The sequence below is a fragment of the Sus scrofa genome, chromosome 2 (genome assembly GCF_054392235.1).
Source record: "Sus scrofa isolate SSC_HxYL_T2T_F1_AM1 chromosome 2, Sscrofa_HxYL_maternal_Yorkshire_Landrace_v2.0, whole genome shotgun sequence".
Lineage (NCBI taxonomy): Eukaryota > Metazoa > Chordata > Mammalia > Artiodactyla > Suidae > Sus > Sus scrofa.
The window spans coordinates 93,408,681-93,436,400 of NC_139384.1; the positions used below are offsets into that span (position 1 = coordinate 93,408,681).

At 43.3% G+C, this 27,720-nt stretch overlaps 1 protein-coding gene across 15 annotated transcripts in view; it reads left to right on the forward strand.

Moving 5' to 3' along the window:
• ARHGEF28 (Rho guanine nucleotide exchange factor 28) overlaps window positions 1–27,720 on the forward strand; it is a 339,437-nt gene that overhangs the window by 190,307 nt on the left and 121,410 nt on the right. For 5 of the 15 annotated variants that reach the window (XR_014838059.1, XM_021084444.2, XM_021084445.2 and 2 more), the window contains exon 1: window positions 8,456–8,757. The exons of the other annotated variants lie outside the window; for them this stretch is intronic. Coding sequence is in view for 3 of the 5 variants with exons in the window: in XM_021084444.2 (XP_020940103.2) it covers window positions 8,673–8,757 (85 nt within the window). In the remaining 2 variants the exon portion in view is untranslated. Of the gene's footprint in view, window positions 1–8,455; window positions 8,758–27,720 lie in introns of those variants that run through there. 15 annotated transcript variants of the gene reach the window in all.

Consider the following 27,720-nt stretch of genomic DNA (forward strand, 5'->3'; position numbering starts at 1 on the left):
GTGATGATCTCGACAGTTTTGAGGAGTACCAGTCAGGTGTTCTATAGACTGTCTCTCAAGTGGTATTTTGGGGGTGTTTTCCTTATTATTAAACTTGGGGTTATGAGTTTTGGGAGGACGATCACAGAGGTAAAGTGCCATTTTCATCACATTACAGCTGTGGTATGTAGCATCAGTATGACCTGTCACTGGATAATGACTTTGATTACCTGGTGGAGGTAGTGTTTGTCAGGTGTCTCCACTGGAAACTTCCTACTCCTCTTTCCATATTGTTTTCTTTGGAAACAAGTCAGGACGTACAGCCCACACTGTAGGAGTAAGGAGTTATCCATATACTTCCCTGTGGGCATGGTATCTGTGTAAATTACTTGGAATTCTTCTACATGGGGGATTCATACCTCCACCCCCTGCTTATTTATCCAATTATTTATGTCACTGTGAATTCATGGGTATTTATTTTATCCTTTGGGGAGTAATTTTGTTCTATCTTATTTGAGTATTCTAGCTTTGGCAATGGGGGAGTCTTTCAGTTGATTTCTGTGTCCTTTCTACATATTCCTCTCACTGTTTTCTTTTGGGGGGGGATTTTTTTTTTCCTTTTAGGGCTGCACACATGGCATATGGAAGTTCCTAAGCTAGAGGTCAAATCAGAGCTACAGCTGCTGACCTACAACATAGCCACAGCCATATGGGATCTGAGTCGTGTCTTCAACCTACACTACAGTTCACTGCAACTCCAGATCTTTAACCCACTGAGCATGGCCAGGGATCAAACCTGCATCCTCCTGGATACTAGTGGGATCCATTTCCACTGCACCACAATGGGAACTCCCAAATGAAATATTTTTTTGATACTGTAATGGTAGCTACATGCTGCTGCATTTGTCAAAACCCACAGAACTTTGTGGCACACAAAGTAAACTTTAATGTGTGCAAATAAAAAAAAAATAACAGGTTTGAAGATTTTATGATGGAAAGCAGAATGTAGCAAAATAATCTAAGTGTATGAAAAACTTTTGAAATAACCTTACTGTAGAGGCTGGGAGTGGGGTGCAGACCTCAGTAACTTTATTTACTTATTTATTTTGTCTTTTTTGCCTTTTCTAGGGCTGCTCCCGAGGCACATGGAGATTCCCAGGCTAGGGGTCTAATCGGAGCTGTAGCCGCCAGCCTACACCACAGCCACAGCAACTCGGGATCCGAGCCGCGTCTGTGACCTATACCATAGCTCACGGCAACGCCAGATCCTTAACCCACTGAGCAAGGCCAGGGATCGAACCCGCAACCTCATGGTTCCTAGTTGATTCATTAACCACTGAGCCACGAAGGGAACTCCCGACCTCAGTAACTTTAGAAATGAGGAGAGTCTGTAAGAATAAAGGCAAAATAAACTGTACACAAGCACTGCCTTCTAGCTGATGAAGTTGTTTCCCACAGGGATCCAGGTTGGTGTTTGTGATACCACTGTTGATAAATACTGGAAATAAATAAGTCAATGGATTATGGAGAGGGGGGTGTCAGGTTTTTCACCTTTGGAGTGGGAGTTGACAAATAAGCAGGAGGCGGCACTCGAATGTCCATGGGCTAATGACTTAGAGATGTAGACATCAGTATGTGCTCATGATTAATTAAAATAGATACACTTGGTTTTGTATGGAAATATTTGTGGGTACATGTATATACGTAGCTAGGTTAGGACACACATATTTTCTTGCTGTCAGTTGAGAGGGTCTAGGAATGACAGGACTCCAGTAGCATATACAGGATGAGCCTACCTTTTAAAAAAGAAAAGGGTTGCCATCGTGGCTCAGTGGAAACAAATCTGACTGGTATCCATGAGGACACAGGTTTGATCTCTGGCCTTGCTCAGTGGGTTAAGGATCTGGTGTTGCCTTGAGCTGTGGTGTAGGTCGAAGATCTGGCGTTGCTGTGGCTGTGGTGTAGGCTGGCAGCTGTGGCTCCAGTTTGACCCCTAGCCTGGGAACTTCCACATGCTGTGGGTGTGGCCCTAAAATGAATAAAATAAAACAAAAAAATAAGCAAAAAATAAATAAAAAAGGAAAACCACAGGATTAGCCATCACATTTTGTGTGCATTTTAGATCAATGGTTTAATGGTTATATTAAAACTATTTAAATTTTATGCTCTTTTGATACCTTTTTTATGTTTTATAGAACAATAAGTTGAACTTTGAATGTTAACATTGATTTTTTCAAAAGTGTGTGAATAGTTCATGTCACATAAGAAACTTTTTCGGAAAATTTTGGAAAGTTGAAATTGGAAAGTTATCAGAAAAAACTTCAATGTAGTTATAGATGTCGTTTTCCCTAAATGCCTTGGCTTTTCCTACCTTGAGGAATTTTTTTTTTTCCTTAAGCCATAACAGGGCACTTTCCTACTATTCCTGTTGTGGCTCAGCGTGTTGAGAACCTGTCATAGTGTACATGAGAATGTGGGTTCCATCCCTGGCCTCACTCAGTGGGTTAAGGATCCGGTGTTTCTGCAAGCTGTGGCTTAGGTTGCAGATGTGCCTCAGATCTGATGTTGTCGTGGCTGTGGTGTAGGCCGGCAGCTGCAGCTCTGTTTCTACCCTTAGCCCAGGAACTTGCATATGCCCCAGATGCAGCCACAAAAAGAAAAAAAAAATTGTAGTTCCTCCTGTGGTACAGTAGCTTAAGAATTGACTGTAGCAGCTTAGATCCCTATAGAGGCATGGGTTCAATTCCTGGCCAGGCGCAGTGGGTTAAAGGATCCAGAGCTGCAGTGTAGGTTGCAGCAGTGGCTCAGGTTCAATCCCTGGCCCAGGAGCTTCCATATGTCATGGGTACAGCCCTTTAAAAAAAAAAAGATACTTTCTTACCCCTCCACCCTGTCCAACATCATGGCCCATACCCTTGCTTCTTCCACCCCCAGGGGCCCTCACATTCACTATCCACAGCTGCCTCTTCAAGGTAAATTCAAAATTCTTCGTAGTGTCCTATTCAGAAAAACTTAATGAATTTGTCCTAATTCGTTTCCTTTCATGTTATGCCCAGGAACTTCAGTGCTTAAAACAAAAAAGAAGTCCACCACGGATCTTTATTTTCTTCAGAGAATCATCTAAGTATTCTGTAGCAGAATTAAATGTTGGTGAAAACTTTGACAATATAATTCCTTAATATGTTGCTGTGGTCAGAAAATCTATTATTTTCCCATCCTGAAGTGCTTTTGAGTATTCCCTTCCTGTATTACATGTGGCTATATCATAATACAAGTAATTTCATTTGTTGGATTTCTAGGTTATGTCCTCCCCCCCCCACCCCCCCGCCCCCTTACACAGTGGAATGACGTAAGGGGGCGAATCAGAACTTCTGAAGGAGCATGCGGAGTTTTGGTTTCAAGAAATCAAGGAAATTAAGGTAGATAAGAAGTAAAAAAAAAAAATTCTTACTTTTAAAGTAAGGTGGTATTATGAATGGTGCCATCCGGGGTTTCCAGTTTCTGACCACCGTTGTACCATGTCTGTGTTATGTGAATTCAACTGTATAGGCTCTATTAAAAAAATTAAACAGAGAGGAGGGGGATAGGGAGAAAAAATAATAATTTGAACATCAGTTGGCTCTGCCCTCAATGAGTGTGACAGCCCCAAGTGAGTGTGACGCTGGAGATGGAATGTGTGTGTCCCGCTCCGCGTCCCCCAGTGAACGTGTCTTACAGATGTGAGCTGGGCTTATAGAGAGCCTTGTCTTCTGTGAAACATGGCCTCGCGGGGAAAGCCAACCATTTCACCCGGTGCCTGAGCAAGATCATGAAGTTCTCCAGCAAAGAACTGTTTCCGTAGAATGTAGAGCCCTGACCTGTTGCCTTCTAAGGGGCTTTTGAGGAAGACTATTGATCGTCTCTGACTTTCATCAACTATTAGAACTTGCAGCTCTGTGAACTTATCGCTGTCCTGGCTGCAATTATCCAGGATAGGCTTGTCCTTGCATCATGGGTCTTGCCACTTCTTGTCTGTATTTTTTTATGATTTTTTCCTCCAAGAATGGTGTTTGTGTTCAAAACTATGGTCTTTGGTGGGTCAAACAATGGAGCAGAGAAGCAAAACACTTCCTCCTCCCTTTCTGTCTAGGTGTGATTTTCTTGGGCCTCTTTAGCACATTGCCTTGTCTCTATTTTGCAAATCAAGCTATTACTCTTGAGGTGAAGATAAAAACCCTTCGGTGTCTACAATGTAGAAGAGAAATGTAACGAAAGGGGAACTTTATTTACATTTAATGTTTATGATAAAACTTAGTGAAGATTTATGATCTTTACTGTTACAATCTCACTTGATCCTCACACCTCTTTGAAGTATAGATCTTATCCCATTTTATGTGAAACAACTGAGGATCAGAAAGTACGAGTGACTTGGTTAGGGTCATTAAGTAAATAAATGACAGTGTCTAGGGCCCATTGGGATTATGTTCCAATAAAGCCATTGTAAGTTGAAAATAGGCTAAAGTCAAAAATGCATTCATTTAATAGGAGTTCCTGTTGTCATGTAGCAGAAACAAATCCCACTAGGAACCATGAAGTTGTGGGTTTGATCCCTGGCCTCACTTGGTGGGTTAAGGATCTGGTGTTGCCGTGAGCTGTGGTGTAGGTTGCAGACGTAGCTCGGATTCCATGTTGCTCTGGCTCTGGCGCAGGGTGGCAGCAACAGCTCCGATTAGAGACCCCTAGCCTGGGAACCTCCATAAGCCGAGGGTGTGGTCCTCAAAAGACAATGGACAACAACAAAAAAATGCATTTAATAAATCCAACCCACTGAACATCATAGCTTAGCCTGGCCTACCTTAAACAGGCTCAGAACATGTACATTAGCCTACATTTGGGCAATGTCACCTAACACAAAGCCTATTTTATAATAAAGTGTTGAGTATGTCATGTAATTTATTGACTACAGTAATGAAACTGAAGACCAGAATGGCTCTATGGGTGCAGAATGGCTATAAACATATAAGCTGTTTACCCTCATGATCGCATGGCTGACCAGGGGCTGCACTAGCTGCCACTCCCCAGCATCACAGCAGAGGGTCACAGGGCTTATCGCTAGTCTGGGAAAAGATCAAAATTCAAAAATTCGAAGTCCGGTTTTGACTGAATGCAAATTGCTTCTGCACCATTGATAAAATAGAAAAATCATAAATGGAACCATCATAAGCTAGGGACCATCTGTACATGTCTCCAAAACCCTATGCTTTCTCTTCTTAGCTTGTGGCTCCTTAAAAATATGAATATAACAACACAGTTCTTGCCCTCAAGGAATTTGGGGCCCCTTTGGAGGAAAAGAAAACTGTACGACTACTCTGTAATTCAAATCAAAATATACATACCCTTCTAGGGAGGTTCAGTTGTATCAAGGTTGCAAGGTAGGTGACAGCATGTGTCCTGGATCATTGTGACTTCATTTTCTAAGTAAAGGATTTTCTAATTAAAGGAGGCATGGTAAGGCTGATGAAATCATTTACATTCTCATATTGTAATGATTGTATGATATCTGGGGAGAAAGTGGCCTTGGGGATCTATCATTGAATTCTGCCAACTGCAATTGCAATCAGCCAGTCAGAGAAAGCAAAGAAATTAAGCCAGTGAATATGAATGAGATGTAAATAACATCTTGAATTAATTTAAATGCAATCACATTAACCCAATGGGGGGGAAAAACTCTATTACTATAGAAAACAAGGAGGATAAACGACCCACATTTGGGAGAAATTCTTTGGTATTGAGCTGGCCTAAAAAAAGGACAATATCACATACTATTTAATTCTCCACTTTTTATGTTAACTAAAACTGGTCAGTAAACTCGATTCATTCTTTAAACAATGCTCATAAATAATAAAGCAAATGAGATTAGAAGGTCCCTTGTTGTGCTTCTCATAAGAACTGGATGGGTAATTCTAGGAGTGTTATTGCTGGAATAATTTCCATGTCAACCATCAGTTGATTGGTCAGCCAGGACTGTGCTTTGAGGCAAATTAGATTGAGATGGATCTACCTGGCCTCTCAACTCACAGAACTGCATTTTGCAAAGGTCTTTCATATCTTTGCATTGTCCTAAAGATCTTCTGACCTGCCCCTGATGGTCATGAGAGGAGCGGCCTACTCCAGTAGTTTGTTGACCTGGGAATTATCTGGCTTAAGTGGCTCTAAAATTTTACCTTGCATGGTAAGAAGAAAGATAACAGTATCTTTTGAGCCAGTGCTTTCATTTCCAAATGGTAGAAATTTTACCCTTGACACTGGTGGAGTTTCCCTTTATTTGGTCTATGGATGTCTCCAAGGCAGCTGTGAATCCTGTGCACACTCCAATTATTGCCTGGAGCCTTAGAGAACTGTGGAGTTTCTCTACTCAACAGTACTAGCTCTTTATAAATATAGATACTGTTATGATGAATAAAATGCAAATGTATTTTTAAACACTTAAGACTTCTTGTTTTTTTTTTTTGGTCAAGATATTTTCAGTCAGCAAAGACCAAAAATACTATAGCAGTCTTATAAAGATTCTTCATCTACAGGATGAGACTTAACTACTCCTTATTATTCATTCATTTAGCAGCTGCCCACCGTGTTCTAAATCCTAAAACTAAGACTGAATGGAAATCCATTCACAAGCTTTTATCTGTTGTCTTACAGAAAAATTCATATAGCCTAATACTCTCTTAATGAGAATTGAGAGTAATTTTTCCTTACAGTTGCATCCAGCTGAGTAAGAAAAACATGCTTATTCTTCAAATAAAAGATCACAAAGTAGAGAATATATTGTTTGTTTTTACTTAGTTGCCATGTTTTCGACCACCTTCTAGTTGTATTTTGATCTCTTCCTATGTTGTATTTATATAGCAAACCATGTAAAACCACAGAGGTGACTTAGCTAATTCTGGTTTTAATTTGAACTTGAAAGCAAGTGCTTTCTCTCCTTTCTTCATGTCTGTCTGTACCCATCACCCAACCCCAATACAATCAGACAGGATTAGCTGAGCACAGAGCAGGTTATGCATCTCTTTTCTCACATAGCCTGGCACGCCGGTGCCAACAATTTAGGAAATACTTGAAGGACAGAGATGAATGTTAATTAAGACATGTATTGTCCTGTCCCAAATCTGCGGAGTTGAAAAGATCCTTGTATTGTTTCCATTCTCCTTTAGTTCGTTTGGCTGTCAGGTGACCTCAAAACAAAGCTCAGTATTTCTATGAGAAGAAATGCTTGAAAGAGACTCCTCTTTGAGGTTCAGGATATATATATATATATATATTTTTTTTTTCTGTCGCAGATCTTGGCTGCTGTGCCTGAGCTTATTGGGGGCACATGTAGCTGTTTCCTGCCTGTGGGGATTTAGAGAAGTATGTTTGAGCCGCATCACGATTTATGGGGAGGCAGTCCTGGGCTGCTTCTAAATGCTAATTACCAGAGAATTGTTCAGGGAGACTGGGTAAGAACTGTTGGTCTGTAGTAAAGTAGTCACCAGGTCTCTTGAGCTGGACTGCAATTTTAGCTCAGAACCCCAAAGGTGCCCAGATCCTTAGGACTGATGGCCAAACTTGGTGACAATTTAAGAAGAAATGCCCCAATCCTGCTAACCGGTCAAGTTGATGACTGTGCATGAATTTTATAAGTGCAAATCTGGATAAAAATTAAAGCTTCCGGAGTTCCCGTCGTGGCGCAGTGGTTAACGAATCCGACTAGGAACCATGAGGTTGCGGGTTCGGTCCCTGGCCTTGCTCACTGGGTTAACGATCTGGCGTTGCCGTGAACTGTGGTGTAGGTTGCAGACGCGGCTCGATCCCGCGTTGCTGTGGCTCTGGCGTAGGCCGGTGGCTACAGCCCGATTAGACCCCTAGCGTGGGAACCTCCATATGCTGCGGGAGCGGCCCAAGAAATAGCAAAAAGACAAAAAAAAAAAAAAAAAAAAAAAAAAAAAAAAAAAAAAAGAAAGAAAAGCTTCCATCCAGTTTCAGGTTAAAAGGATGGGCAGGCTGGATTGTTAAATGAATGATCAGAGCTGTTTGGGTTCTTAGATCTGAAACGCTGCCAAACCTGCCGATGGTAGGAAAGAATAGATTGCTCTGGAACAATCCCTGCCCTGAGTATGATGGCCTTCATGTGCCTGTGTATGGAGCTTTCTGGCTGTCCACACGCAGAAACCTCCACCCTTGTCTCCTGCCGCACAGGGTGGCTTTTCTGAGAAACGGTGCTCTAGCGCCAGGAGAAAACAAGCACCCGCATTCGGAGGCTTTTGTTAAGTCACAGGCGGCTCTCTTTCAATTCACAGTTACCTTTCGTCTTCGTTTCCATTTCCAGCAATGAGAAGAGGAGAGTTAATGATTCATTTGCTCCCCGTGACCTTTCGAATGACTGGACTGTGAGGTACCCGCGCGGCTCTGAGCTGCCACGCTCGCCTCCTTTTACTTCCCTGGTTTGGCTTGAATATTTACAGCCTCCTTCTCGGTCTACATGCCCGAACGCCTGAAGGAAGCAAAACATTTCTTGCCTCTCCCTCCCCGGTGTTCGCTGCTTTCACCCAGCCCCATTCCTTCCTTTTGCATCACACGGGAGCCTTGCCTCCTGGCTGGGGACCCCCCCTCCTCCGCACCCCGAGTTCTTCCTGAGCCTCCACTGTTGAATCTGTTGATTTCATCAAGACAAAAAGATGGATTCTGACTCGGACTCACCTTTTAACTACTCCTGGCCTTCCTTCCCCAAAATGAAGATTCGACGGAGGGCATCCAAACAAGGTAGATCACAGGATCTTCTCCTTCCCCCAGAGCCAAGCCAGGCATCTTGTATTCTTACCTTTCTTTTCCGCGTGGCTTTGTGAGAGTCTTTTTGATGCCGTGCATGTTTATACGTGTCTTTATAAAACTCTCCCAGAATAAGCATCTTAACAGATAGGCTTCTGAGGTAAAACCTACACATCTTTCTTGTGTTCCTTTTGTTTTGAATCTACCTTTGCAATTTTGTGCATGTACAAGTCTCTTAAGAAAGGAGAAGGAACTTGTACAAGGTAAATGTTTCAGATTCACCTAATCAGAGTTATCTTGGTGTTACCTTGACAATAAAGAGCCCCACTGATTTAAGTGCACCGGGTTTTTGTGGGATGTGCAGAGAGAACTCCGTGTGTGTTTGCCACCCAGTTTTTGCTGCTTTGTGTGTTTGTTTTCAAGTGTGTGCTACTTTAAAAAAAAAAAAGTTTGATACCTAAGAAAATTCTGTTTTACTGATTTTACAGATGCTCTAAGGAAAGGATTTTAAGGAAGCGACTTGAACAAGAAAGCCTCCAGGGGATACAGTCACATATAAAAAAGTTTATTAACAATAATTACCGAGTATGCAGAAATAACTACCAAGTATACTTTATTTCCAAAGAAAGGAGAGCTATTTATTTGCAGCGTGATTAACAGAGTGGCTTCACACTGTTCACTGCCTCTCCTCTGCAACCCACCCTTGTGGTGCAGGCCTTGGCAACCAAGGGACACGTTGTTTCCAGGGGACAGCAGAGGTGGCCTGAATATCTGGCGAACCATCACCAGCAGGGGGTGATTGTTGCCTCTGGGGTTTATCAAAACTAGAAAGGTAGTTGTCTTGCAGAGGGACTTTGCGTGGTAATGCTTTTAATTCAAGGAGAAAGAAACATTGTTGTGAGCTTCCAAGCAGAAAGTGTTTCTGAAAGTGGGCTGTCTCTAGGTCTAGCTTTTTCCTGGAGGAGCAGAATTCTCTCTTGAGAATAGAATGACCAATTGCATCACTCTGTGTTTTTCCCAGAAAAAAAACAGAGGAATGGAGGCTGACTGTTGTCAACATACCTGGTTCACCTCAAGGATTTTTTCCTTATAAAATAAAATGTAGATGTGTGTGTGTGTGTGTGTGTGTGTGTGCTCGCACACATGTTCTTGGGCTGGAATCAAGGCTGACCCCAGGAATGAAGCGGGTTGACTCTCTAGGAATAGCAGAAAGCCTCAACCTGCTCAAATCTCCTATGCTGTTCATTGCCATCCTTGAGATTCCATCCCTGGGGACTTAAAACCTTTGTACAACATCCTTTCTCCCCATTATTGTTTTAAAATTTAATTGCTTCTTTTTTGGAGGTAAAGGGCTGTGCTGTAGATGCAACCTACCATTAAATGGTTTGGGGATGGGGGTGGGGAAGTATCTTTGGGGAGCACAAGCGTGTGCATGTGAAGGCAGGCTCAGACCCAAACGGAACCTGGCGTGAAGTGTTAACTCTGGGTAAATCTGGGTACAGGATATGTCTTGGTTGTTCTCTGTGCTATTCTTCTGCTTTCAGCTTTTCTGGAAGTTTGAAATTATTTCCAAATAATTTTAAAAAACTTTTCGATGACTTCTGAGAGGGGAGATGCACAAAGCCCTTAGTTCTTTACGGTGAATATTACTAGTTCTGGTATATGGAGAACTTCTCAACGGTGGGTAGCAGTTCTGCAAGACGACTAAACCTTTGCACCAATTCTAACCTGTTAAATCTGGGGGACAATGTGCCTCGTAGAGTTTTCCCGGCAGACCGGATGCTTGTGTTGTTGGGGGCCCAGGTAGCCTAACAACCTCAATAGACATGGGATTAATGATTAGAAGGCCAGTGGAGAGGCTTGAGAGTCAGTGGAGTTGTAGGGAATGCATTAATCACGTTCTCCTTTGAAATGCAAAGTTGGAGCACAGCCAGTTTGAACTATAGCAGAAAGTCATCACATAGCTATGTATAAATTAAACTCGATTCAAGTGAAAGCAAGTACCTGGGATATGAAAATGATTAACTCTTTGCTGCTAATAAACAAAGGACAAGTGAAACTAAGGTTGGTAGCAGAGAGCTGGGAATTGTCCATGCAGCCGTTCTTCATTAAACGATGATGACCTAGTGGTGAAGGGTAGGTTTGGTCACGCTGTAGTGCTAGCTGGATGGAGTCCCAGGACCAGAGACCTTATAGCCAAAAGGGTCTTGAAGGTGACCTGGTCCAACCACCTGAAGATGATGGGATGCAAAGAAGTGAAGTGATGGGGGAGTTACTCCTGTGTCCAACAGGCAGGTCCAGCGTGCCAGGCATTTCCTAGAGGGCAGGACGAAGTAGTGAACCAGATGTATACCATCCCTGCTTACAGAGGTCTTGGCATTGGGAATGGATCCCACATTTCCCAGGACCCAGACACGTCACCTTCATGTAGTAGAGGAAGCATCAAGAAACCCGATTTTTTTTTTCAGCCCCTTGGCTGGGTCATGAAAAACCTCGTGGTCTCTTGTCCCTTAAAAGATGATCTACTTATTTTATCTGTCTTTAAAAATAAGGTAGCTTGGTCCTTGGTCCTTGGTCCTTTCATTCATCACCAACCTCATGCTCAGAATGTAGGTTCTGGTTTCCTGGGAAATCAGGAAGGAGGTTTTGAGGGTTTGGAATTTCTGGCTTAATTTTTAGAAAACCTTTCATATTTGGTCAAAAACATGTTTTATTCTCTCTTCTTTTTAAGGATGCTTAACAAGGATCCTCTTTGTTAGCGTTCTCTTTCTTTTACTATCCCCTCCTGTCCTTATCCTCACTGTTCTTTGATGGACACACATACACATTACTGATTTGTTTAGAGAGACGTGAAAATTTGGTAATAAGAGGAAAAAATCGGAGTAGCAGAAACCCACCCAATTAACCCAAAATTGCATTGAGTACTTTCTTATCTTCCGGCCCTCAGAAGGAAAGAGCAGAGGCTCTAACTTAGAAGCATTGCCTTTGGAAATGAGTGGTGTCTTGAGGGGACTGTGATGTAAGCAGAAGTTGAAAGCAGGGAAAACCAAGCCACCCAAGATGAATTCCTGGAGTTCTCCAAGGTGCCCTCTGTCATGTCATGGACAGCTCAGGACAGTCTGTACTGCGAACCTGGTGGTTAATGATTCGAATGGGCCAGAATCCAGGACGGTTCTGCTTCAAGAACTCCAGGAATGCTCAGAGGTCTGTTGATTTCAGTAGGAGAGTCAACAGAGAAACTTAATGTTTATTGATCAAAAATGTAAAAATAAATACCTTACCTAAGTTCTCCCCCAATTATTCAGTCATTAAAACACACTTTTGGTGTAAATCCTCAGGACCTGGAAAATATTGAGCTGTCTCCTCTTGGTGCCTTTCATGCACTTAGGCAACGCTCCCCATTCTCTCCTTCTCCAGCTCAGATCTATCCTGTGCCTCTTTAATACACAAAGTGCAAAAGAGTGCTTTTTCGAAATTTTTTTTTTCTTTTTCTGATGCAAGAGGTGATGCCTCTTTGAAAGCATAACATCCTTGGCCGGCATAGATAGCACCAAACCTACTGTCATTACAGTCAAAATAACAAATATTTATGTGCCACTTTATAATCATAATAACCATTTTTTACTAAACTGTGGTAAGTGCTTTACATTTATAACATCTGAGTCTCAAAGTAACTCTGTAAGTTAGATATTTTCTCTATTTTAGAGTTGAGGAAACTGACGCCTCAAGAGTTTTAAAGTTATGTCCAAGGCTATACCAGGAAATCCAGGGAACAATAATCACACTAGGCTAAGGAGGGCGAGGCATGACTCTGTGGCATTCATTCATGTATGTGCTATCTTGTAAAAGACCTGTATGTTAGATGTCATTGTCATCCTCATCTATTAGTTGAGGATTCTGAGGCTCAGAGAAGAGAAATGCAAGAGGAGAAGTTGCCCAAGATCAAGGCCAATAAATGCAGAGCCAGGCCTACAAGCAGGACGTAGTCCTTGACTTTGGAGGTTTTGTTCTTCCCAGTGTCTTTTCACTACCTCTTGGTAGAGGTTAGGGATGGTGAATTCCTTGGGTAGCTCTGTCTTATATTCAAAAGGTGCCACTGTACCTCACCATCCTCACTTCTCTCTCTCTCTTGTGAATCTTTTTTTTTTTTTTGGTCTTTTTGCCATTTCTTGGGCCGCTCCCATGGCATATGGAGCTTCCCAGGCTAGGGGTCCAATTGGAGCTATAGCTGCTGGCCTACGCCAGAGCCACAGCAATGTGGGATCCGAGCCACATCTGCAACCTACACCATAGCTCACGGCAACGCCAGATCCTTAACCCACTGAGCAAGGCCAGGGATCGAACCTGCAACCTCATGGTTCCTAATCGGATTCACTAACCACTGAGCCATGACGGGAACTCGTCTCTCTTGTGAATCTTGAACTAGGGATAGAGGTGGCAAAGAAAACTCTGGGGAGCAAAGAGGTCCTGCTGTTCCTATGCCTTTACACATCCACACATGCGTGTATCTAGTCCGGACACACGGGAGGGGAGAGATGATGGATGACTGGAGCACTGGATTGTCGGGGGAGGAGGATAAGAGGCAGGATGGATGGAGCAAAGGATGGGATGGGATAGCTTCCAGGAAGGTTCACAGGTTGGTCCCAGACGGAGAAAGATAAAGTCAGAGAGAGTGACTGTGCTGGGAGTGGAGAGAAGAATCTTGAGGCCACTGTCCTGGCCTTTCTCAGGAGCTCATTTAGCATTTGGAGAGCTGAAAAGTAATCCCATGTTCAAGGGATGATGACATTTCAGAAAGTTTAATGATAATTTTTAGAAGTGAGTTACTTTGATCTCGTGTGCTTATTTGCTTTCTTCCTCTTTCCTGCCTTCCCTCCCTCCTTCCTTCCTTGCTTTTAAGATGCTTTCTCAAATACACACACACTTCCCTGTGCATGTGTGTATTCAGTGTAGAAATTACCCAAAGGATGCCTGAATACCATAGGAGGAATAAGTTGCTGCAGAAATCCATATTAAGGAAGAGAAAGATTTTCTTAAAAGTGACATAACCTGCTAAGATTTCGTTGGCTCACAATGAGGATGGTGTTTAAATTCATGCAGAGCAGTTTCAATTTCAGACCCTGCCTGGAGGCTTACCTTTGTCAGCCTGGAAGAGGAGGCCCATTACAAGCCCGTTGCCAAACCACATAGCTACATACCCCCTCATGGCTCCCTTTAGTTAAACAAATACTTTGCCAAATATTTGAAACTGACTTTTTTTTCTTTATTTTGAGTTAGTTCAAATTCTTAGGCAGGGGACATTTTTGCATTAATCCCTGTGAGTGGAAAGGAGGCACTATTCGAATTTATTAACTCAGGTTTAAGAAGTTCCTGTCTACCACTCTGGTTTGGGGAAGGACCAATGGTTGTTTATTCAGACACATTAATTAAGGCAGAATGTGATAAGGCCTATAGGAGAGCTCAGGACAAATTACCATCAAAGTTCAAGATGAAGAGACCAGTTCAAGTTGAGGGTATCATAGACGGAATGTCATTTCAATAGCCTGTGATGAACTGGTGCAGTTTTAACAGGCTGTTTCTCCAAGAAGATGGGCAGAGTCGGACATACATAGAGTCTACCAAAGTGATGGAAAAATAGCCCAGGCTGTGCACTGTTGATTCATAGGGCACAGAATTGTGGAGAAGTGCCAAACAGTAGATTGGCCCAGACATTTGGTTCTGTCTGCCTAGTGTTCTCCTGCCCTTCACTGAGCAGCACTCACATTCTTTAGTGGGTGGCCCCTCCACTGCTCTGCCCATGGATCCAAATGATGCTGACACCTTTTCTTGTGACTTTCCCTTCCTGGATGTGGTGGGATGGATATCCCACGTAGGTGGACCAATCACCACACACCTCCTGCCTGGCTGCAGCTATTGGTCCAGGGTGGGCACATGACTCCAATGTGGCCAATCAGAGTCTTCCTTGGTATTCTTCAAACTGGAGTCCAGAGGGAGATGTCTTCTTTCTTGGGTAGCAGTGCTGGAAGGGTGGGGGATGGAAGCCATTAGCTGGGAGAAACCAGTCTGTAGTAGGAGGAAATATTGTACACACGAAAGGGGAAGCAGTCTCACCATGGGTCCTGCCAGGTTCCAGGCCCTCGTTCTAGTCTCTGGGGGCCTGTTGCTGCCAAGATGCCCCCCTCTCAAGACTTGGATCCAATGCCAAGTTCCTTCAGTTCTGCGAGCTGCTCTCATAAATAGGCCTTCAGAGTCTTTCCCCTTCCCCTTTTACTTTTTGTTCAGCAAATTCATGTGACTATTTCTCCAGTTTCCAACTAGAAATCTCTAACTTGCCCTTTAATATGTGGCCTGAGGGTCCTTTTTCTGGAAGCAGTCCCTGAATTCCCTCGAGTTCATTGCTCTGTCCTTTGTGCCACTCTGGATTGTGTATATTTTTATAACAGCCCCCACGTGTCCCCCACCCTAAGACGCTAAATTCCTTGAAAGTGAAGCCTGGCTGACCTGTTTTCACATCTCCAGGGCTAGATCACAGAAAACAGTCAGTATAATAGTGAAAGTGTGTTGTGCACAGTTTTACTGTGTTACACAGATCTTTTTTTTTTTTTTCTGCTTTTTAGGGCCACACCTGCAGCATATGGAGGTTCCCAGGCTAGTGGTCTAATCAGAGCTACAGCTGCCAGCCTATGGCACAGTCACAGCAATGCCAGATCCAAGGCATGTCTTCAGCCTACACCACAGCTCACATCAACGCCGGATCCTTAACCCACTGAGTGAGGCTAGGGATTGAACCCACAACCTCATGGTTCCTAGTTGGATTCATTTCCACTGTGCCATGATGGAAACTCCTCAAATACTTTTTATTTTGCCTTTATTTCTTCATTTTTGTCTATAATAGATTTGATCTTTCTTATGAAGTCCTACCCTCTAGGCAGTAGGGAAGGGAAAGTGTATATTTTCGTCTATATAGAAAACTTGATCTGATGCAATAATGTAATTAGTCATTTTTGATAACTACTCAGTTTTCTCTCAGATTTCCTGCTCTCCTCCCCCCTCCCTGCACCCCTGCTCCTTTCTTGCCAGGCTGGTATTGAATGTGATTTCCTGGTGAGGGTGGGGCAAAGTTGGTAATGGGGAGGAGAAGGAGGCCCCCACCATTGACTGCCCTCTGGGTCCTCTTGGTCTCTGTTGCGGATCTACTCTTCCGGGCTCTTCCCTGAGGCACGATTGTTTTACTGGGTGCTCTAGCATCTGTGACCATAGTCCTGCAGCTGCTTCCTCTCCCTGGTATTGGTCAGACCCGGTGATTCTCCTGCACTCCCTTGGCCTCACCTGACTCTTACACCACAGAAACCTTGGCGTCTCTGCCCCTGGCCCCTGGCTCACATGCTTGCCTAAAAGCATCTGCTATACAGGTCCTTCCTTTCCACCATGGTGGGCCTGTGGCAGACCATGAGCATGCACCTCAGCCACTTCCTGCTCCTCTCAGAAGCCTTTGCGATCTTAAGGATCCATTCTCACCTCTTAGGCAACTGGGAGCGGCCCAGGAAAGCTGGCTCTGGCCCTGCTGCGTGACCCTTCTTGCTCACTCCGGATGCTTGGTGGTTGGTGGTGGTTCTCATGACCAGGTGGGACAGCCTGCAAGGTGATCTCCTCCAGAGCCCTAAATGGAAGGGAGAAAAGCTCACCCACCCTCGGTGCAGCTCCCGGCCCATCTCACACTGTTCCCCACGGGTAGAGAACCCATGGGTCTCATGCCTTTGATGTCCGTTGTCCCTGCCAATGGAAAGCCCTAGCTATGAGTTGTAACAGATCTCATTTATGCGAACCTCCCCCAAAGGGGCTCAGGATCATGGCATAGGATTCAGGAACCAAGTCAGGTTTCCCAGCCGGGAGAAACCCAGAACAGCGTTGAGGACGGCCAGGTGGGGCTTGGCTTCCATGATTTACACGTTCACTAATTCAAAATGTTCTTGCCAAAGACACGAAATAAGTGAAAGTTATTTGAACGTTAAGAGAGTAGATTTTAAAAGGTCTCAATTCAAGAAAAGAAACTAACTCTCTGTGGTAATGGATGTTAACCAGATTTATTGTGATCACTTTGCAATACCTATGAATATCAAACCATTCAGTTGTTGTAGACCTGAAAACTAATGTTATATGTCAGTTACAGTCCAAAAAAAAAAAGAAAAAAAAAAGTCCACTTCAATGGAGAATACTTTATTTTGCTAGTACAGTTCCTTGTCTATAGTAAACTTAATTACTTTTGGGGATATTAAGGGGGGGTAAAATACATAAAACACATAGTTCTAGGCAGGAGGATTGGGGCTCTTGGTGACTTTTGAAGTGGCCACAGTCATTTTTATGTGCCTGCGTCTTCCCATAAGATCATGCAGGATTTATGATCCATCACATAGGGTTTACTGTGATGATAGCTATAGGATTGTCTGCCTCATCAGTTTGTCTCTCTTTTTGTCAACTGTCACCTGAAGTGGTCTTGTGCACATCCTGCCACTTTCTTTGAGGTGTTTTTTTTTCTCTCCTGGTATTTGTATAACCTCTTAGTGTCTTTCTGCCCAGCTTGCCCATTTGGCCTTTCTGTAGACCCACTGGCCGAAGGCTTCAGAGGAAAAAAAGGAAAAGAATTGCCAATTAAATCTAATCACGCCAAACTCTGCATCCCACACATGACTGAACATCACCTTGGACGCTTGGAGGGGAAGCAGGGGCAGGAAAAAAAAAAGTTATTTACATATTTGAGTCCTCCTTTTTCAAACATAAACATATGTCCACTTGAAGGCTACTTTGTGCTGCTGTAATTAGAAATGAGGACCTGGAAAGGTTTGGAGGGAAAGTGTAGCTGTTCTCAGAGCCTGTGTTTTCTTTCCTTCTCATTGCCTCCTCTTTTCCCACCTCCCTCGGTGCCTCCAGAGTCTTATGAGGGAAAAGGCTTGTGTTCATCTTCCACAGTTGTGGTAATTAGGTCTTTCAAGACAGCAGAAAGGACTTCTTTGGGGGATCTCATTTTAGAGCGCCACGTTGTAACTTGTTATTTAGAAACGGCGCTTTCAAGGCAGAGGGCTGGAGAAACAGGGCTCACCCCAGCACTCCTGGCGTCGGTTCTCGCCCACTTTCAGCTGCTGCTGTTGTGAACAGCCTGGATGGAGAGCCCTCATCTCATCCCAGGGCTCACTCTTCTTTTTTCACAAGATCCCGGAAAGGTGAGGTGAGTTCTGAGGGTGCATTTGGCATTTGGATCCCTGTTTGGGCTGTTCCAATTTGGTAGATGAAGGTTCTCTAGCTTCTCCTAGACACAACCTTTTTTTTCCTCTTTTTTTAAAATTAAAGTGTTGTGCCTATTTCTGCTGTACAGCAAAGTGACCCAGTCATATATATATATATTTTTTTTCTTTTTCTCGTATTATCTTCCATCATGTTCTATCCCAAGAGAATGGATATAATTCCCTGTGCTGCACAGTAGGATCTCATTGCTTATTCATTCTAAATGTAATAGTCTGCAGCTACTAACCCCAAACTCCCCGTCCATCCCACTCTCTCGCCCTTCCCCTTGGTAACCCCAAGTCTGTTCTCTATGACCCAGATGCATCTTGATGTGAACCAAACTCTTCATACGGCCCACAGGGAATTTTGGAATTTGGGTGGATCCCTTTTGTAACCTGAAGTCTAGCCCTGAAGAGCAAGGCTAAGAGAGCTGTCAAGAAGATCCCAGGAGATCCTGAGAGGAGGAGTAAGCAAGAAGGGGAATGACAGTGTACCCTCCAGTGTTCATTTTCATTTGTGAGGCTGCGTTGGTTCTTCCTTCTAGAGCACGCTCAGACCATGGGCGGAAAGGGTTCTCTGTACCTTCTAGAATTTGCCGAAGTCCCCTTTGAATTTGGAGACTGGGGAGGCAGTGAGCTGTGGTGGGAAAGGATGCCTCTGTCAGCACTGTGTTTGCATTCTGCTTCTGTCACTTACTGTCTCAGTGCAATCTCTCTCCTTGGACCTCAAGTTTCTTGTCTACAAAATGAACATGATAATACCTCCTGTGGTTATGGAGAGTAAGGTTGGCAGATGGGCAAGAACAATACTGTGTCCTCTTGGGTAAAACATTTCCAGCTAATGCATTTACACACATAGTATCCGCTATGGTTGATTTCCTGATAACCTATTTTGCATGAGATCCCACAGCTGTTCTTTTATAAGAGGAGGCGAGTTTTTAAATCATGACTTGTTTTTTTTTTTTTTGCCTCTTGTTTTAGATGTAAAATGGTGTTTAGAAATCTAGAAATTTTAGACAGTAAAGGGCTGAAAATAAAAACCACCTGTGCTCCACCGCCTAGAGATGGCAGTTAGCATCTTAGCGTACCTTTTCAGTTTTTTCTCTTGATGGTCTTGCATGTTGCTGTGGGGGTAAACCAAAATAAATCATATACTTACTGTTTCATGAATGTTTTTGGTTCAAGTCACACTGTCGTATTCTGGCAGTGGACCTCTGGGGCAGACAGCACAGGCTCAGGAAGTGGACAAACACACCGAGGCACAAGTCATACTCCTAACTTGTTAATGAAACTCCCTAATGGGAAAATACCAGACATTGCTCAAATACCATTTTCTTTGGTTCAAAATAGGATACTAAGTAACCCTAATTACGAAAGAAGGCACTGTGCCCTAGCTCAGAGTGCCGACTAGAGCTACCGCTGACTGGCAGTATGACCTTGGGAAGTTAAGTAGCACTGCAGTTTCCTAATCTGCAGAATGGAAATAACAAAGAGTACAGCTTTTAATGGGTTGTTTTGGGACTCAACTAAGTTGATAAATAAAAATTATACATTCATTGGCTGGTTCGTAGTAAGTACTAGCTGTAGTAGTAATATTAGCCTGTATAATTAATTACCCCATATGGAACATGCTTATTCTTCAAGTACCTAATACTTTGCTACTTTCCTTTATAATTTCTTTTTCTTTTTCTTTCTTTCTTTCTTTCTTTTTTTTTTTTTTTTGGCTGCACCCATGGCACATGAAAGTTCCTGGGCCAAGGATTGAATCCGAGCTGCAGCTGTGATGTATACAAGAGCTGCAGCAGTTCTGGATCCTTAACCCCTGCACCAGGCTGGGGATCAAACCCAAGCTGTCACAGAGACAATGCCAGATCCTTAACCCACTGCACCATAGTGGAAACTCCTCTAATTTACTTTTCTTGATCATCTTCTTCCAGTACCTTTATTTTGCAAATCTGCCTGATTATCCCGTTATTCCTTTAAAAGTAACCTACCTGGTAGTTTAAATAAAGAGGTTAAAGAGTGATATTCCTGCGCTGCTGCTCCAGAGGGCGTGTCACACAGAATGGTGTTACACACGAAGTGCTTAGCATCTGTGTGATGGTCTGTAGGATGGGAGAATCTGTGTTTGGCTCAGACACCAACCAGGAAAGTTGCTTGTCCTACCAGGAGGAGCAAACTAAAACTCTCACCCCTGGAATGTGGTAGATGACACAGGGCAAAACACAGAGGTAACAGGCAGAAAGCCCCCAGAGAAGGAGGGTGGCCAGGTGAAGGCTGAGAGTCTTGTGAGGGGGCCTCCTGGGGACTCGTCTGTAATGACTGTGCTTTGAGGGTATCAGAGATGGAGGCTGAGGGCCAGGAGGCATAGTGACTGGTAGTCAGCAGATACTCAGTACATGTAGTAAAAGAGAATGAAGGAATAAATGGCGAATGAATGGGAGAAGTAAGAAAGTGACACTCCCATCACAAGCTGGAGTCGTGCAAGAACAGCTGGGCAACAAGAAAACCTTCCGAATCAGAGGACCCTTTACCAGGGTCCGAAGAGAATGCTTTCTTGGCTGTACCTGGTACAAGGTTTCTGTTCTTTCCTTAATGAGAAAGTATTCTTTAGAGAATGTTTATTGAGTATCTGCTGTGTACCTGACATGGGTCTTGGGCACTAGGGATACAGTGAACAAAGCATTCACAGTTGCTCTTCTCCCGGAGCTTACATCCTAATAGAAGGAAACAGAAAATATGCCATGAATACATAATATGCTATGTGATGGTACATGGTGTAGGAGAAAAGAAGACAGGGCTTCGGGCATTGCTCTTTTATATATAGTGATCAAGGAGAGCCTCTGTGATGACATTTGAGTAGAGAGCTGAAGAAAGTAAGGGAGGGAGCGAGACATCTGCATATCCAGGGGAAAAGTGATCCTGGTAGGACAGGGGTGTAAATGGCCTGAGGCACAGTACAGCAACACCAGTGTGGTAAGACTAGAGTAGGTGGCAGGCTTCAGGGAGAGGTTGGCTGAGGGTGGAGGAGGGGCAGGTAATGGAATTGTGATGTTGTTTATGATATGAAATGTTTGGTCGTCATCCCATTTTTTGGCACAGAGCAACTAAAACCCTTGGAATGTCCCAAATGCTGAGAGTGATAACAAATGAGGTGACTTTGGACCAACGGGTAGGGGCTGAGGATTGAATTCAGTCACCAATGACCAAAGATTTAATCCATCATGTCTATTTAATGAAGCCTCCATAAAAGCCCAGAAGGCCTGGGTTTGGGGGAGCTTTCACTTGGTGATCACATGGAGGTGCTGGGTGACTGGCCTGCTGGGAGGGGCATGGCAGCTCTGTGCCCCTTCCCAGTGCCCTGCCCTCTGCATCTCTTCCATGTGGCTGTTTCTGAGTTACATCCTTTTATAATAAACTGGTGCGCTGGTAAATAAAATGTTTATTTGAGGCCCTAAGTTGCTCTAGTAAATAAATCAAACCCAGGGAGGGAGTCGTGGGAACGCCTGGTTTACAGCCACATTGATCAGCAGCACAGATAACAACCTGGGCTTAGAATTGACTCCTGAAGTTTGCAGGATGAATCCTTAACTTGCGGCATCTGATGTTATCTCTGGCAGATGATGTCAGAGTAGAGTTGAGTTGTGGATCCCTCAGCAGGTATCTGAGAGTCCCTTGAATGTGTGGGAAACTCCCCGCCCCCGACACTGAAATTGGGTCCCTCCCCCCCGACACTCCCCACCCCAGGCCCTTTCAATATGGCACGGGCACTGGGCACCCTAGGCTGTGGTCAAGTTTGACTTTGACTCAGAGTGAGATGGGAAGACACTGGAGGATTCTGCAGGATTGTTCTACATCTGTCGTGCTTGCAGGGCTGTTGCCTGACTCAGTGGAGGTACCAAGGAGACAGTTGTGGTTCGGGGAGAAGTCTGGACTGGAGGTGAAAATTTGGGAGTCATCATGGTAGAATGGTATGTGCTGCCATGTGGTCAGATGACCTGGGATGGAGAGAGGGAAAGAGAGGAAAGAGGTTTAAGGATTGATCCTGGAGCACTGCAACTTGCCAAAATCCAGAAGATGAGGAAGACTGAGACGGAAAGGCAGGAAGAGAGAGAGAGAGTGCGGAAAAGGAAGCAGTCACCTGTATCAAATCCTGCTGTAGGTCACACAGCGTGTGAGGCCTGAGAACTGACCACCAGATTCTGTAATGGGAAGGGCAGCGGTGACTGGGATGGGCATGATTTCAGTGCGGTGCTGGGCATTGAACTTGAAAGTAAGCCTGACCCATTTTGTGGTGGTTAGTCATTCTCAATAAATCCTTCTGCCGTGTCCGTAAGCTTCTAGGTTGAAAATTGAACTGAATGAATGGATGAATGAATGAATGAATGAACGAATGAGAGAAAGATACACACAACCACTCGAGAGAGAGGGAGGGGGAGAGAGAGAGAGATTGATCTGCACTGAGAGGCTTATTCCTGACTTTGACAGTGAGAGCCTGGCATGCAGAGGGGGCCAGACCAGGTCAGCAGTGGGTTTGCAGAAGGCTGCCTTCGCCCGGTTTGTTTCTGTCTGGGTGTGAGTCTCTTACATAACCAGCCAAGTTTAGCTGCAAGGCCCATTAACTTATCGAGGGAGAGGTGGATTTGATTAGAAATCTGGTTGCAGAGGCCTTAGGCTGGTCTGTGCTGTTAACTCTTTCCTGCCAGAGCTGGGGTAGGAATCAACACTAGAGAAAAGGGTGGCATCTGCCTTTCCCTCTCCTCGCTAGTGCCAATTCTCCTCCTTTCTCTGGGTGAATTGTGTTTACTTTCCCTTGTCTCTCTTGTGTCACCTAACTAGAGCATCTAGTAGGGCAAAGAAGTGCTGATGAAAATTTCTGCTTGGGGGAGTCCTTGTAGAGTTTCACAGATCACATTACAAAGCAATGGGATTAATGGGGGAAGGGACGGGGATCCCCTTGAGTTACCGTTTATCCTCCAGGCGTTCTGCAGGGAGAACCTGGCCCGAATCCACTTCATCGTGTTAGAACATTGTAGTTTCTGAAATCCTCCCTTTGTTCTTGAGAAACGCTGTCTCTGATTGTCTGACTTGGTGCTTTGTTCATCCTGCTCTTATAATCTCTCTCATTTCGTAAGATCTCATCCTTAAATCTTCAGAGGTACATTTTATGGGCAGGTTGGCGTGGGGTTTTGGTTAGTGGACTTCTCCAAATTTCTTAACATGAGCTGAGGCTGAAATAAAGGTTAAAATGTTTTAAAAGCTCTTCGTATATCAAATGGAATGTTTTGTACATTCCAGTTGCCTTGGGTTGGTTTTAAACATGTAAAGTTGTAACCAAGGTTGAAATCATTTTTTTAAGAAGGAAAAAATGTGAGACTATCAAAACTGAAAACCTTATTTACTTGTTCCACAATAGCAATCATTTCCATAGTGGTTACTTTGTGTCAGATTAAAATCCTTCTTTGGGTCAGATTGTGTTTTAATCACTTAAAATATTAAGCTGCTTCATCATACAACAATTCTGTGAGAGTGATGTGTTATCATCCCTATTTTATAGATCAGGTAATGGAAGCACAGAGAGGTTAAGTAACTTGCCTAAGGTCACACAGCTAATGGTGGGATGGGGTTTTGAATTCAAGCAACCTACTACACTTGCTTTTAACCACTGCAAAGTATTGCTCACCAATTTAAAATTTGCAGCCATTGGATGGGAGTTGGGTTTTGGTTACTTTTATACTATCTCTGAAATATGGGTTTACCAATATTAATTCTGGAGTTCCTGTCGTGGCTCAGTGGTTAATGAACCTGACTAGGAACCATGAGGTTGCAGGTTCGATCCCTGGCCTTGCTCAGTGGATTAAGGATCCAGCATTGCGGTGAGGTGTGGTGTGGGTCACAGACGCAGCTCAGATCCCGCGGTGTGGGTCACAGACACAGCTCAGATCCCGCGTTGCTGTGGCTGTAGTGTAGGCCGGTGGCTACAGCTCTGATTCACCCCCTAGCCTGGGAACCTCCATATGCCATGGGTGGGCCCTAAAAAGACAAAAAGATAAAAAAAAAATAAATAAATATTAATTCTGACAACAAAACTGTACAATTCGTTTTTTTGCTAAGAAAACTATTTATAAAACAGCATTCAAGACAAAAGCTGATTTTCTTATTGCAAATTATTTCTGTATGTTCATCGAAGACCTGAAGAATTTTTTGGGGCAATAATTTTTCACTTAATTTGCTACTAAAGTAGTTACATATGGAAGTAATAAAATCATACATATTGAAAATATTGAAAAGATACTTTTTTAGAAAATGCAACCATTGTAGCTTTTTCTTTGGCCTGAAACACAGTTGAGTGATTAGATACTTGCATATCTGTAGCTGACATCAATTTGAAGCTACTTTTAAAGACTTCTTTTCTTTCCACAGTAAGTCTTACTCTGCTGGTTTGAAGCCCATTATTTGCAGTGACTAGTGTTGAAATTAATAAAGGAGGGAAGGTCTTGCAAGTCTGGGTCATCTTTTGGTTTGTTAGTTCACGTCTAGATCCTGTTGTCTTTTGGCAAGTGGAAGCTATGAACGCTTTAGAGCGTAATACTGCAAAGGATTTTGCGGCCAGTGAAATAGGTGCTATGAGTGACCCAGAAAATTGCAGGTTAGGATGGCAGATCTAGAAAGGAGATAGATTTTCCCCTTCTCATGACTGTCGTAAGAGTTTGTTTGTGTTTTTGCTTGTGGCTATGCCTGTGGCATGTGGAATTTTCTGGGCCAGGGATTGAACCCACACCACAGCAGCGACCCGTACCACAGCAGTGACAATGCTGGATCCTTAACCTGTAGAGCCACCAGGGAACTTTATGATTGTGTACCATTGTGTCCTCCCCAATAAGACTTTCTGTCATTACCTACGTGACAAGATGCGATGTGGTCTGGGCAAGTTGTCCAAAGTGTGGGGTACATTCTTTTGGACACTGTTGACCTTGGAGATGGTGTCCCAACCTAGCACTCGATGTCATTGAATCAGGTGGTAAGGCAGGTATTTCCTTTTCCATTTTCTTTTGATCTTCTCATTCAAGGAGGAGGTCAGTTGGCATCTTTGCATCTTTAATGTCTCTCAAATCCTTCAGCATCTCCCTTTGTGACAGAAGGCAGGCCTGTTGAAGTCTCAGCTTTTGTAGGCAACTCTGTTTAGTCAGAATGTAGTTTCATTGCTTTATTTTCTCTTGTTTTATTTTACTTATCTCTCTATCTATCCATCTAGCTGTGCCAGCAAAATAGTTCTCCCAGCTACTGTGTGTAACTACCATTTACTTTTGCTCCTGAAATGGATCCTTCAGTGATATCAGCATGTGGAAGTGGCCCTGCACCACAGTAGTGACCCAAGCCACAGCAGTGACAGTGCCTGATCCTGAATCCCCTGAGCCCCCAGGGAACTCCACTTTTCCCTTGTTTCAGAATGTGTAATTCCCCTCTACTTTTGACAGGGAATAATGGCTATCTGTTTACAGTGAAGACAAGGTATTTCTATGAAAGTTAGTCTTACTCAAAGGAAAATGGTGAGTCAATCTAAACACAAGTACTAGAGACTATAATAATTCAAGTCACATGTAGATATGGCAAAACTGTGAATTTGGTAGAGGAATGACAAAATCTGGAGATATATCGGTCAGATATCTGTGAGGGTTAATTTTATAGAGATAATATATCTGCGAGGGTTAATTTTATAGAGATAGATAATCTCGTCTTTGAAAGCTTTGGGATCAGATTTAATTTGGAATTCGTAATTTTCAGGGTTTTTTTTTTTTGTCTTTTTTTTTATATTTTTTTTTCCTATGGCTGCACCAGTGGAACATGGAGGTTCCCAGTCTAGGGGTCTAATTGTAGCTGCTGACCTACGCCAGAGCCACAGCCATGTGGGATCCGAGCCGTATCTGTGGCCTATACCACAGCTCACGGCAATGCCGGATCGTTAACCCACTGAGCAAGGCCAGGGATCGAACCTGCAACCTCATGGTTCCTAGTTGGATTCATTAACCACTGAGCCACAACGGGAACTCCAGAATTTTCAGGTTTTATCAGCATAGTGCTTATATATGGTGTGACCCACATAGGATGGGACATGGTCATCCTCAAGCATGGTAATATTTCTACAGCAAATGTGTGAATGTCAACATCACGTGGGATAAATAGAGAATGGATATGGCCCCATGTGGGCTCAGGCAGGCCACCAAATATATTTTTGAACCAAACTTAAGAAAAAAGTTTTGGTTGTCAGAGTTTCCTAGATTTCAGAATTGCAGATGAGAGTATATGGATCTGTCTTTGTAAACAAACTACATCATTTTCTAAAGCAGTGATCAAATTACTTGTGCAGAAAGCAAATTAGACACCAACTTGGTCCAAGTAACTCTACCATCTTTATTTTATTGCATGTGTATAATCTCCTTATAGAGTCTGATCTGCTATCGTCCACGTAGATTTGTTTGCAGAAGATAAGTTGAATCCAAGTGCCTTTTGTCTGTGTATGTGAGAACAGAAATGTTCTTGGTCCTTCTCTTCCTTGAGATGTGAGGATCAGAGTGTTGAACACGGAGCTTGTTCTCCTGACAATTCAGCACCTAGACACTGGGTAACTGGGCAATGCATTCACTGGCCCCAGACAGTTTGAGGGTAATATTTCATTTGTTTTTAAAATATGATGTACATCAAATGTTTGCCATTATTTTGTTGACTATCTTGTAAGTTCTTCAGAGAGTCTAGTTTTCAATGAAGTCTTAATTTAGCCATGATCAAAATGGCTCAAAAGGGGCATAACCAGCCTCTCGAGTGCGATGGCAGAAATGCCAGATGTTTCATACTCTGTGATCTTAAGACATTGGTAGAGCAGTTAAGTTGGATTAATTAAAGTTCAGAGGGCTACGTTGAGTTATTTATGATTATTTTTTCAAACATTCTGTAAGATGATAAATCAGCAAGTATTTTCTTCAGAACGTGGTGAAAGCGTTCTGTCAGATTCTTGATTTATAACCTTTAGAACAGGCTTCTATGTTGTGTAATTAGAGTGAAAATGTGTAGTAATTCATCATAAAAATTATACTTGTGAAGTGTTTGTGGGCTTTGTATGTTATATTGCTAGCTATTTCAGTAAAGAGAGAAAACAAGAAAGGATAGATTAAAAAAAAAGGTTTTTCAGAGTTCCCATTCTGGATTCGTGGTAACAAACCTGACTAGTATCCATGAGGATGCGGGTTCGATCCCTGGCCTTGCTCAGTGGGTTAAGAATCCGGCATTACCATGAGCTGTGGTGTAGGTCTCAGACTCAGCTCAGATCTGGCATTGCTATGGCTATGGTGTAGGCTGACGGCTGTAGCTCTGATTTGACCCCTACCTGGGAACTTCCATATGCCGCAGGTGCAGCCCTAAAAAGCAACAACAACAATAACAACAACAACAACTTTCCCTTTTCCATGTATATTTCCTCAAGAAGCTTGACAAAATTGCACTTTAGTGTCTTGTGGGAAAGAGGTATATTCAGGTAGACTCTAAAGCCAGGGTCGTTTGAATCTACCCTAGTAAAGTCGTTTATAGATATTAACAATTTATTATTGGTATAACATACTCATACTGATTAGCATTAATATCCTTGTACTTCAATGGAACATGGTAAAGTCACTTTTAATTGTAA